This window comes from Priapulus caudatus, unplaced genomic scaffold (assembly GCF_000485595.1).
Source record: "Priapulus caudatus unplaced genomic scaffold, Priapulus_caudatus-5.0.1 Scaffold1676, whole genome shotgun sequence".
Taxonomy (NCBI): domain Eukaryota; kingdom Metazoa; phylum Priapulida; class Priapulimorpha; order Priapulimorphida; family Priapulidae; genus Priapulus; species Priapulus caudatus.
In genome coordinates, this window is record NW_014578737.1 from 44,985 (window position 1) to 58,173 (window position 13,189).

Below are 13,189 nucleotides of genomic sequence, written 5' to 3' on the forward strand. Positions count from 1 at the left end.
CGTACCATCGTCTAACTCATGCGTTCATTCTCACTAACGCGTCGCTAACTCTCTCCCCGCGTGTGCAGCTGATTGTTTGCGGGTGTGAAGGAGCGGTGACGTTAATTAGTGAGGTTTGAAAGGATTTAATTATCGAGGCGATGTACGGGCCGCTAAATTTTTTTCCCCACTTGAGTTCCGGACCACAGCCAATCAGTGCACTCCATTCACTCGACTTCCTCGAAGCAACAATGTAAAATGGATACCCCCTATCCCTAACCCTAACCCTAACCCTAACACTAACTATAATCCAACCATATATATACGAACCATATATTACAAAACACTATCTATGGTGTGTCTGGAACTCAAGTGGGGGGAAAAATTCCGCGTACGGGCCTGGCTCTCTGTAACGCTGTACGATTCGCAAGACTATGCATCGCAAACGCCCTGCGCAGTGATAGCGACGGCAGCGATGTGCTAGTCTAGCCAAACTGCTGCAGAACGACCGTACGATACGAAATTGGCTGCACACACGAATGCAGGCAAGCGACGGTTAGCCACCCATTCACGCACTCATGGACGTCAACGACAAGAGAGACGCGTTAAACAGTTAACGGAGAAAAAATTAATTAGCGAGTAGTTAATTAATTAGTAGTAATTAATTAGTAATTAAACGCGTTAAACTAATTAGGAAAAAAATAATTAGCGAGTAGATTTACGACGGTGGAGTCTGGGACCCGGGTCGTCACGCAAGACAGCTGGCTAGGTGTGGCAGCGAACGCTTCGCGTAGAGAGCGTTGACAGCGATGCACTAGTGGTACCAGAGTGTTTCAGAAATCATGGTACATCGAAAAACGAACGCACTGTAGGAAACACGAAATTGACTTCAAGCAAGCACGTATGCACGCATGCACGCACGCAGGCACGCACGCACGCAGGCACGCACGCACGCACGCAGGCACGCAGGCACGCAGGCACGCACGGACGCACGCACACACGCGTGCAACACTGATCTGTCTAGCAATACAGATAAAAGTAATTTCCTCCCTCACTCGCAACATCCCTCGACCTTGGCCACTAATTGTCCGCAAGAAACGGACGCTCCTCATCCCTCCCAGCATCCCACATCTCTCACTATCCTCAGCATCCCTCGACCTTGGCAGCTGCAGTAATCATCCGCAAGAAATCTCATTAATCTCCATCCATCGTCTCACTCATCCGCCCTCCTTGCCTCTTCATCCAGCCACGCCCCCTCACCCATCATCCACAGCCTCCATATACTCACAATTTGTCAGCCTCCATCTCCCTCAGGCTTTTCAGCCTCTACCAGTAACATTATCCTAGTCGTACACTAATACTAATTATAACCCTAACCCTAACCTTAATCTTATACCTAACCCTAAACCTATCCCTAACCATAACCTAACCTAACCCTAACCCTAACGCTAACCCTAACCTAACCCTATTCCTAACCATAACCTAATCTAACCCTATCCCTAACGCTAACCCTCCCCGTAACCATAATCCCAACACTAACCATAACCCTAAATAAAACCCTAACCCTAACTCACGGCGACCAACAAAAATCCTAACCTCTACCACCAACACTACCCATAACCTTAATTGTAACTGTATTGTGTTTCTACATCGGCAAACACTAAACTCGCCCCCGCTGCCCGCTAGGTGGCGCTTCTCTCTCGTCGCCGCTCGCCCGGTCGCTACAATCACAGACGCGCCCGCCCCAGACAACTAAAGAACAACCAATTGGCGACGTTCCAGATCAGCCGACGGAACCGGCTACTGCTGGTACTGCTGCTGCAGGCGGGGTGCACTGTTTACACGAGTGCTTACCTGACAGCTAGCTGACTGTGCTACTAGAGAATATGTCACTCTAAATGAATGTGGCGAAATCTTTTGCAACTGGATTGCACAGGGGGGTGTAGAGGTGTGATGTTGACGCCATACGTTACTACTACCATTGCGCTATTAATCTATGCAGCAGTAGTGGCGACAGTAGCAGTAGCAGCAGCAGTAGCAGTAGCAGTAGCAGTAGCAGCAGTAGTAGTAGCAAGAAGGAGAGGGGAGGGGGAGGAGAGGAGAGGGGGAAGAGAGGAGAGGAGAAGGGGAGGAGAGGAGAGGGGGAGAGGGAAGAGAAGGGGAGGAGATGGAAGAGAGGAGGGGGAGGGGAGGAGGCGGAGGAAAGAAGGGAAAAAAGAGGGGAAGGAGAGGGAGGAGGTTAAAAAAAGAAGGGGAAAAGGGAGAGATGGAAGAGAGAAGGGAGGAGGTAGAAGCGAAGAGGGAGACGGAGAAGGTGGGAGAGGAGAAGCGGGAGGAAGGAGGTCTGGGAGAGAAGTAAAAGGAGAAAACGGAGGCTACAGGGAAGAGGAGGAAGGAGGGACCAACCACACTCACACCTCCCCACGTGAACAACTCTCTCTCTTCTTCCTCTGTGAACAACTAATGTTAAACTAGCTCACCGATCTTCGGAAGTGGAACATTTCTGTGTGCGAACAATGATTTTGATCATCTAGCTTACAGATCTATGAGATGGAACATGTGTGTGTGAACAACAATGGACCAGGAAGGAACGAACCACCCCAGCAGCATTGTTCATCAGTCCATCCGTGCGAGCGTTAGTTTCGCTATACGTTCCAATCCTGCGACGCGTTCGACAAGAGAACAGCTCTCCAGCGAACAACCGACACATGATCGCACGCCGGCGATCGCCAAAACAAGTGAGCATCTGTAACGTCCGCGAAGTCAAACGGCCTTCCGCCCTCGACCTTGCCTTTGTCGTCACGACGATCGCCATAGGACAGCTTCCCTAGCGACCGCAGCAAGAACACGAATCCCTTCCCTCGTCATGGCAACCACTGCAGAGACAGCAAGGGCAACCGTCCATCGCCACGGCGACCGCAGCAGAGGCAACAAGAAATCCTCCTTTTGTCGCTGTGGCGAACGCGTGCCTCCGTCGCCGTGGCGACCGCGTGCCTCCATCGCCGTGGCGACCGCGTGCCTCTATCGCGGCGGCGATCGGGGGCGGTGGTTGTGTTTTAGCCGAGGCTATGTGTTGATAGAGCTGTTGGAGCTGTGGTGGCTGCCTAGAGGGGATCCTTGATGACGGAGATTGAACAGGTTGTGGTTGTGCGTGCGCAGCACAGAGTAAACGTTGTCCACCTTAGACAGTCCATCAAGGAACGGCACGAGGTCTAACAACTCAGCATCCGCCATGTCATCAAACCAACTCTGTACAGGAACCTGCAACAACAACAACAACAATAACAATAACAACTAAGCATCCGCCATGTCATCAAACCAACTCTGTACAGGAACCTGCAACAACAATAACAACAATAACAATAACAATAACAATAACAATAACAACTAAGCATCCGCCATGTCATCAAACCAACTCTGTACAGGAACCTGCAACAACAATAATAACAATAACAATAACAACTAAGCATCCGCCATGTCATCAAACCAACTCTGTACAGGAACCTGCAACAACAATAACAATAACAATAACAACTCAGCATCCGCCATGTCATCAAACCAACTCTGTACAGGAACCTGCAACAACAATAACAATAACAATAACAACTCAGCATCCGCCATGTCATCAAACCAACTCTGTACAGGAACCTGCAACAACAATAACAATAACAATAACAACTCAGCATCCGCCATGTCATCAAACCAACTTCTGTTACAGGAACCTGCAACAACAATAATAACAATAACAATAACACTGTTGTCATAAACAATAATAACAATATCAACATAAACAATACAATAACAACAACAATAACAATAACAACATAAACAATACAATAACAACAATAATAACAATAACAACATAAACAATACAATAACAACATAAACAATACAATAACAACATAAACAATACAATAACAACATAAACAATAGCAGCATAACAACGATAAACCAGATACAATAACGAGGGACAGTACAACTGGTAGTCAGCTCTCAACGAATAAGCAACAAACTCCTGGTGGCTGTGGACCGCAGTGAATCAACAGAAAACATCCATCTAGTCCAACAACAACAGAAACAACAAGCAACAAGCAACAACACAACAAACAACAACTCGATGAGTGTAGCTTACAGCGTGGTGTCAGTGCGGTGGAAGATGTATGATTGCCGGAAGAGTTGTACTACAATGAGATCAGCGTTTCGTTCAGGTCCGCCGCCCGAGCCGTACTCAAATCCTGCGCGCGCAGAAATATACAACCCAGAACGGCTCGGAGAGGTGACCACGCAGCGCACGCACGCCACGCACGCCACTGCATCGCCCACCGCACGCATCACACTCGGTCTCTCTCTCTCTCTTCTGTTCTCTTTCGTTCCGGCCAACTCAGTTTTCTCTCTCTATCGCTCCCGTCTCTCCCTCTATCTCTCTCCCTGCTCGTTTCCATGCCTCTAACCATCCCCCCTCACCTTACAGCGAACATTTCCTCCAGCTATTTGCTATAGCGGCTTAATGTTACACAGCTTAGGAGCGGAGGAAGATGAGAGGTAGAACTTAATCAGCATTCAGCACGTACGCGTGACAAACACAGCAACGCACTGTCCCTTCTCATCTAACAGTAACCAGACTACTTACTGTGACCTGCACTGACATCACGAGCTAATAATGACAATTTGCTCCTAATGTGCTCCCCCTAAAATTGCTGCCAAATTAGCTCCTGCTTACATCTATTAGTATTCCATCTCCTCCTCTACTTAACCTTGAACACTGACCTTTACCTAACATATACACACACACACGCACGCACGGCACGGCACGCGAGTTACGCCACACGCACAACACACGCACGCCACGCTTACTCCAATCGGTTCAGCGCGGCACGCTTGGGCAGGGCTTTGCGTAGTTGACAGGGAAACATTATAAGTAGACTTTTCACACTGCTTAAGTCTTTGATCTTACCGTATCTTGCTATAATTTGGGCGATATGTTGTATGTATGTATTGATATGTTAATGAAAGGCTCCGTCCAGTTTTGATCCAAATTTCAGCACCAAATTCCAGAAAGGAGATCGATGAATTACACGGGACGGGGTTCTGAAACTTTATTCGCGTTGAAAACGGTAAAAAGGGCTTAAAAAAGACAAGAAAAATGGTAAAGATGTTGCCTGAAATACGAGGGGGCCGCTATATCTTGGCCCTTGCTAATATGTCGACGGTCTGCTGAACGTCGTCTTGCTGTAGATATTTCGCCGTCTGTCAACGAGGGTGCTGCATGCACAGACTTTTGTCAAGCCCAAATAATGTAAGTAGAAATAAAGCATGTAATAATGAAGTTTAAATGTCAATGTCAAGGTTCAATCTCTTCTCTTATCTCTCTGGCGGTTCTGTGGTTTTCAAACAGTCGATACCACATGCATCACCAGCACTAGAGCCCGCGCTAGCGCGGATTCCAGTAGTAGTTACAAACATTAAAAGTAACTTTCACACAGTTAGCTTGGGCGTAGTTACAAACAGCTATAAGTAACCTTTCACACATGCTTAGCTTACGTTAGTTACAAACACTATAAGTAACTTTCACACATGCTTAGCTTTACGTAGTTAACAACCATTATAAGTAACTTTCACGCACGCTTACCTTCACGTAGTTTCCTCGATGGAAAACACAGGACTCCCTGAAGAGGCGGCCTCTAAACACGCCCCACTTGTCCAGCAGGTCAGCCACCGGGTCTGCATACTGCAACACAGCATGATCACACATTAATACTACTACTATCTAAACTGACTTATCTGCTACTGAACTATGCTACTAGCTACCTGCTGTACTGCTGTGCTGTCTTGCCTGCTATGCCTGCTGCTTGCTGCTGCTACTGCGCCCTACTACTGCTGTGCTGCTGCTGCTGCTGCCCTGCTGCTGCTACTTACTGCCTGCTACTGCTGCTTACTGCTGCTGCTGCTGCTGCTTTTGCCTGCCTGCTGCTCTGACTTACTGCTTGCTGACTGCGACTTACTTGCTTGCTTGCTGCTGCTTATTACTTACTACTACTGCTGCCTGTTACTGCTGCCTGCTTCGTTTGCTCTGCTGCGTGCTCGCTACTGCTACTTGCTTACTACTGCTGCTGCTGCGTGCTACTGTTGTTGCTGCTGGCTGTTACTGCGTATATGGCTGTGACGGGCCTAGACATATCGATGCATCAACATCAGTAGTGAGGAATGCGTGAGGCAGGCGAATCTCAGCGCGCGCGCCGCGCCGCACACACAGGCCAGAGGCCTGAGAGCTAATCCACCCGTTAAATTATGAAAAGCGATAATTAATAAATTCAACGATGTTGATGACAGTTCCCCCCCTCCCGGCCTCCAACAATGCTGCGGGTATGCTCCACAGGAAGTGCTGCGGCACTTGCACAGGAAGTTGATGCTGGTGCTGCCACAGGAAGTGCTGCGGGTTTGGCGGACAAGGAAGTGATGCGGTGTTGGTGGCCACAGCGAAGTGCTGCGGATGCGGTGCCACAGGAAGTGATGCGGTGCTGCCACAGGAAGTTACTACGTGCTCCACAAGAAGTAGTGCCTGCACTCCATAGGAAGTGCAGCGGTTGCTGCACAGGAAGTGCGGCTCCCGCACTGCCACAAGAGTGCCGGTGCTATGATTTAATATATCCACACGAGTAGAGGAGGGAGAGAGAGATCGTAACTGAGAATCGTATTAAGTAATGTTCTTAAGATACGTGCGTTGCGTGGCGCCGGCGTAATTGTCAGTAAACAAACCTTCTAGGCTAGAGGAACAGTTCATTATTTTGACCATCGCCGGCGGCACGTACAACCGGCACGATCCGCCGCATCTATTATTCACCGCGGCTGCGGCCGCACCTGGAGGTGCGGCTCCGCGTACCAATCGTCTAACTCATGGTTCATTCTCACTAACGCTTAAGTCGCTAACTCTCTCCCCGGTGTGCAGCTGATTGTTTGCGGGTGTGAAGGAGCCGCTGGTTGACGTTAATTAGTGAGGTTTGAAAAGGGATTTAATTATCGTAAGGTGATGTACGGGTGCCCGCGAAATTTTTTTTCAAGCTTGAGTTCCGGACGCACAGCCAATTCAGCGCCACTCCATTCACTCGACTTCCTCGAAGCAACAATTGTTAAAATGGATATTCCCTATCCCGGTAACCCTAACCTAACCCGTCACCCGAACCCTAAACAACTAACTATAATCCAATCCATATATATACGAACCATATATTAAACAATAACACGGTATCTTATGGCCTCGTGTCTGGAACTCAAGGTTGGGGGGGGGCGAAAAAATTCGCGTACGGGCCTGGCTCTCTGTAACGGCTGTTACGATTCGCAAGATATGCATCGCCAAACGCCCTGCGCAGTTGATAGCGACGGGACCCAGCGATGCTGCTAGTGTTCTAGCCAAACTGTTTGCAGAACGACCGGCCGCTTTACGATTCACTGTAATTGGACTGCCACACACCGATGCAGGCACAGCGACGGTTAGCACCCGGATGCACGGCATTCCATGGACCAGTCAACGACAGGAGACGCCTGTTAAACAGTGGTACACCGCGAGGAAAAAATTAATTAGCCGAGTAGTAATTAATTAGTGTAATTAATTAGTAATTAAACGCCGTTAGAACTAAGTAGGCGAAAAAAATTAAATTATGCGAGTAGATTTACGACGGGTGGAGCTTCTTGGGACTCCGGCCGTCAACGCAAGACAGTGGCTCAGTGTGCCCCGCAGCGAACGCGGTCGCCGTATAGAGAGGCGTGGCAAGCGATGCAGCTGTGGTACCTAGAGTGTTTCAGGAAAATCATGGACATCGAAAACGAAGCACTGTAGGTAAACCACGAAATATTGACTTTCAAGCAAGCACGTATGCACGCAGGCACGCAACGCACGCGAGTGCACGCGACGCAGCACACTGCGTGCAACAGGTCTGAATACTGTCCTAGCAATACATGATAGAAGAGTAATTTCCTCCTCACTCGCAACATCCCTCGACCTTGGCACTGAATCTGTCCGCAAGAAACGGCACGCCTCCTTCATGCCCTCCCACGCATCCCACCTCTTTTCTTCTCACTATCTCTGCAGGCGGCATCATCCTCGACGCCTTTGGCCACTAATTGTCCGCAAGAAGACGGACCACTTCCTCATCCCGCCCAGCCATTCCCAACATCTTCTCACTATCCTCAGCATCGCCTCTCGACCTTGGCAGCGCACTTAATCGAGTCGCAAGGAAATTCTCATGAATCTCCAGGTCCATCGTCATCACTTCCATTCCGCCCATCTTGCTGTCTTTCATCCAGCCCACTCACCATCATCTCACAGGCCTCCATATACTCACAATTTGTCAGTCCTCCAGTCTCCCTCAGGACTTTTCGAGCCTCCTCCTACCCAGTAACATTAACTTTTAATCGCTAGGTCGCTACACTGAATGAGCTAATTATTAACACCTAACCAAGGTATCCTAAGCCTAATCCATATACCTAACCCTAAGCCGGGATCTCCTACAACATAACCTTAACCTAACCCTATCCCTAACCGCGTACCCTATCCCTAAATGCTACCCATGACCCTATCCCTATACCTAATCCTATTCCTTAACCAGAAACCTAATTCTACCCATATCCCTAACGCTAATCCTCCCCGTAACCATAATGGCACAACACTAACCATAACACCGGGAATAAAAACGTCTCTAACTCCTAACCCCTAACCTAACATCAACCGCTAACCCTATCCTCACATGCTAACCCTGACCCTCTAACCTAACCCTATTCCTAACCATACCGACCTTAAATCTTATAACCTATCCCTTCAACGTCTTAACCCCGTCCCGCTAACATAATCACAACACTAACCAGTAACCCTAAATTAAAAACCCCTAACCCTAACTCACTGGCGGGACCAACAAACAAATCCTTAAACCCTCTACCACCAACACTACCCATAGACCTCTTAACTTGTAACTGTATTGTGCTGGTTCTATATCAATCAATAACACTATAACTCGCCCCCGCTGCCTGCTATTTCGGTGGCGCTTCTCTCTGCGTCGCCGGTCGCTCCGCTCGCTACTCAATCACAGACGCGCCCGCTCCCCAGACACTAAAGAACAACCAATTTTGGCGATTCGGACTGTTATCCAGATCAGACGACAGGAACCGGTACTTAGCTGATACTGCTGCCTGCAGGTGCGGGTGCACTGTTTGTACACGAGTGCCTTACCCGACAGCTAGCTGACTGCTGCTAGCTAGAGAATATGTCACTTCTAAATGAATGTGGGCCGAATCTGTTCTGCTAACTGGATGGCACGAGGGGGATTTGTGAGAGGTGTGATGTTGACGCCATACGTTACTACTACTATTGCCGTATTAATCTTATGCAGCGAGTAGTGGCAGACCGTTTTAGGAGCAGTAGCTAGCAGCGGAGTTAGCCAGTGAGCAGTAGCAGCAGTAGTAGGTACGACAGGATAGCAGGTAGCCGAGTAGCCAGTTAGCAGTTAGCAGTCAGCAGCAAGCAGTAGTAGCGACAGTTAGTGCGGTTCAGTTAGCTCGCAGATTAGCGCACGTAGCCAGTAGAGTTCAGCAGCCAGCAGTAGGATGGCGACAGTCAGCCAGCAGCAGCAGCAGCAGGCAGTAGTAGCCGAAGGTAGCAGTAGGAGTAGCTAGTTTTAGCAGTAGCAGCGCAGCAAGTAAGTAGCGACCCAGTAGCAGCTAAGCAGTACGCAGTTAGCAGGTAGCGAGTCCAGGCCATGTCAGGAGCCTGTCGGCTGCCGGGCGCGCCCGTAGCGACAAGTCGCGGGTGACGCTGCCGAGCTTAGCCCAGTAGCCCGTCGCAGCTAGCCGAGTAGCGGCAGCAGCAGTAGTCAGCGACAGTAGCCTGTCCATGAACCAGTAGCATTAAGCCATCTCCCTCGAGTCCAGCAGTAGCGGAGTTTAGCAGCAGCGGGGAGACACGGGGAGAAGCAACGCAACCGAATGAGAGGCGAGCGGTAGCAGCCCCATCCGGAGCGGCGGAGTGAGTGGGAGGCCGGGACTGCAAGTGCAGTGAGCGGCGCGGAGTGCAGCCGGTGGGTAAGCAATGTGAGCAGCAGCAGTTGGAGTAGCGCGACAGTAAGCCCCATAGCAGTGGGAGCAGTAGCGGGGCACGGGCAGGATAGCACTAGTTATCCCCGCCGGCCGGAGTAGCAGCAGCGGCGAGTACGCTAGCGCGACAGGTATGCCAGTAGCAGTAATGCCCAGTATGCTAGCAGAGCAGCAGGCCAGAAGCGTAGCAGCCAGGCAGCAGCGAGCCGAGCAGCAGCAGATGCTAAAAATAACTTTAATAATACTTTCACATTCCCGTACAGATAACACCCAGCTCACACAAGGTCTAACACTGGAGCGAGCGGGGCGGGTCGGCGCACGCGGTCACGGGCTGGCGGCCCTTACCTTCGCGCTGAGACTAGCCGCTGAAGGAACGAAAACCCAGTAAATCTAATGCAATGCTAGCGACTGGCTCGCCGCACGCCCGGTCGGCGCCTCCTACCTTCGCTAGATATGCCGTGAGAGAACACAACTCCGATACAGTCGTCCTCCCATCCTGGGTTTGGGTTGCCGGCTGTCACGGAGGAATTCATCGCCGGGGAGGACGTCCCGTCGCGGGCCCGGGCGCCGTTTCACGAAGGGGCACGCCCGTACACCGTGGGCGCAACGACGGAGAAACACAAGGCGACCCGGAACGTGCTGTCCACGGACCCGGTAGCCATCGCGGCAACCCGAACGCATCCGGCCCCCCACACAAGGTGCCCGGAGAACAGTCGCGTCGTTTAATGCAAACAACGGGGTGGCCGCGTGCTTTATATTGAGGTGGGTCGGCGCGGTGGTAAACGTAAGAGATAAGAACACAGGCCCGCACACACCTAGGCTTACGGTGCCGCGTGAAATAACCACGCAATTCACGTACCGCCCTTGCTGCATGAGACAGAAACGAAAGAACGACAATGAGAAGAAGAAGACAGAAGCCAAGAAGAAGAAAAGAAGAAGAAGAAGAAGAAAGAAGACGAAGCCCAGAAGGGAAGAAGACAGATGAAAGAGAAAGATGCCAAGAATAAAAGATGAACAGAATAAAGATGCCAAGAAATGGACCCCGATGAAGGAACGAAGATTACGGAAAAGAAAGGGAAGAAACAAATAAGGAAAGAAAGACGAAGAAAAAATAAAGTGTGCTCACCTGATGAACTGTTCCATCTATCTCCACCGGAACTATGAAATCTGCATTACTAATTGGCTGAAACACGATAACAAGCGAGACGTTAGTTTTCAGCAGAGCAAAAAATCCGCCAACAGCATTCACGCCGTGACAGCTCGCCCTGACGCTCGGTTAGACAGCACCTTAATTACCATGATCGCTACACGAACTATCTTCACCTCAACGCACTCTGCCGGGAGAGGCGACATGACATACGCTGAATTGAAGGCCCCATATAGAGTGACTGCGAAACATCAAGTGAAGCGGCTTATCGATCCGTGATTACGTGTAAAACCGCTGTAAAGTAGACATGCTACAGACAGAGAGAGGGATGGGGGTCTCTTAAGTCCCTAGGGAGAGGGATGAGGGGTTGGGGGGGTCTCCTCGCCCTCCCTGCGCCCGTCCGTCCGCGTCCACACATGAGAGCACACCATCATGCATACACACACAGGCGCGGTGTACCTGTAGGAGAAGGGGGGCTGATGTTACTAACGTCCGCGTCCTGACCGGATGCCACGGACGAGAATCACTTCTCTCGTGCGGAGTGCCGCTGCGGCGGCGCTTGTGGCGCACCGCAGGCGCCAGCAGCGATATTCCCTGGAGGCCGGGGCCGGGTGGCGCGCAGATAACTAGGAGGCGCGCAGGAATGTAAAGAAGGCCGATGGCTCACTGTACAAGACAATGTAATGTGAAGACGACATGTATGTTAAAACACCATGTATGTAAGACCACATGCGTGACCGTAACAGACAGGGAGCTGGTATTGTCAAAGCACAGGTCATCGTAGGGTGGTATAGAGCGACGGATGGTACTGTAAAGGACACCATGTACTGTAAAAGACACCTGTGGGACTGCTAGAAGCAGCACATGCCTGATGGTGAAAGACACTATGTATGCTAAAGACACATGTACATGTAACAGACCACCACGATCGTATGCGGAGGGAGGGACGCTCGGGGCAGCTCAGCGGCAGGCTGGGCCCGGCGCCGGGTGGCCCGGAGCGGCCACCAAAACCTGGATGTCCGGGGCACCACCAACATCTTCCAAAAGTTGACAACATTTGCGCGTGTGCCCCGGGCTCGGCCGATCGGCGCCAGGCTAAAATTGTGACAAAGTGGTCGTACTGTCGATAAAACATGAATTGGTTCTTAACGGGTGCTGAATCTATTCGCAAAAGGAGGCTGAGCGCCCCGGGGCGACCGCAATTCGCGGGAGCACCGGCCGCGAGGCGCCGAGGCGCGGACAGCGTGACTGCTCCCATGACCGCTGCCAGCATGAGTCGATACCGCGGGCATACGACCCATCGGGGTGGGCCGTGGCGGCCCGGCCGCGCCGCGGTTTAGTCCGTCTACTGAGCGGCTGCAATCAAGGCCACGTTATTTATTAGAACTTGGGTATCGGCCCTCGACCGGCTGCTGGCTTCAGAGCAACTGCTACGACGCTCTCGCCGACGGCCAACGAGTGTCTCGGCCGGCCGAACCAGTCCGTAGCCATGAGGGCCGCGTCAAAACTCCCCCTGGAGCGGCGCTCCGGCGCCCTAGGGCCATAAGGCATAATCTGCTTGGCGCCGAAGCTGTCTCAGCCCCCCCGGGGGAGTAGGGACTGAGGCTTTGATATATTACACTTGTCGATCAACGGGAAGCCACGGACAGATGCGGTCTTGAGACACGATACGCCTCCAGGTCTGGCAGGAGTGTGACTGCTGTGAGGCGGCCGGTGGGGCGCCGCCGGCCGCGTCGGCGTGGCCCTGTGCTAGCATCGAACGGTAGTAAGACACGGATGGACAGCCTCGCTTGGAGGTAAAGATGAGGCGCGGAGCTTGGCGGGGCCCCTTTAGAGGGGCCCGGCGCCGCTGCGGGGCGCGCCACGGGGCCGCCGCGGCCGCCCGCCGCGCGGGGCCCGCAAGACCGTGCCGGGGCGGCCCCGAGTCGCGCGCGGCGGCCGGGCCACAGGACTACGTTCCTTGGTAATACTGAAGAAAAATTC

General features: G+C 51.5%; 1 protein-coding gene across 1 annotated transcript; it reads right to left on the bottom strand.

Annotated features, from left to right (window-relative positions):
* Window positions 1-2,287: 2,287 nt before the first annotated feature.
* On the bottom strand, window positions 2,288-12,757 carry LOC106817310 (CTD small phosphatase-like protein). Its single transcript, XM_014821973.1, has 8 exons — window positions 12,641-12,757; window positions 12,218-12,301; window positions 11,144-11,242; window positions 10,502-10,531; window positions 5,615-5,707; window positions 4,834-4,928; window positions 3,543-3,555; window positions 2,288-3,240 (listed from the first exon to the last, which is right to left on the bottom strand). Exons 1-8 carry the CDS (start codon window positions 12,755-12,757, stop codon window positions 3,046-3,048), a joined length of 726 nt encoding a protein of 241 aa, XP_014677459.1. The 3' UTR covers window positions 2,288-3,045.
* Window positions 12,758-13,189: the final 432 nt, after the last annotated feature.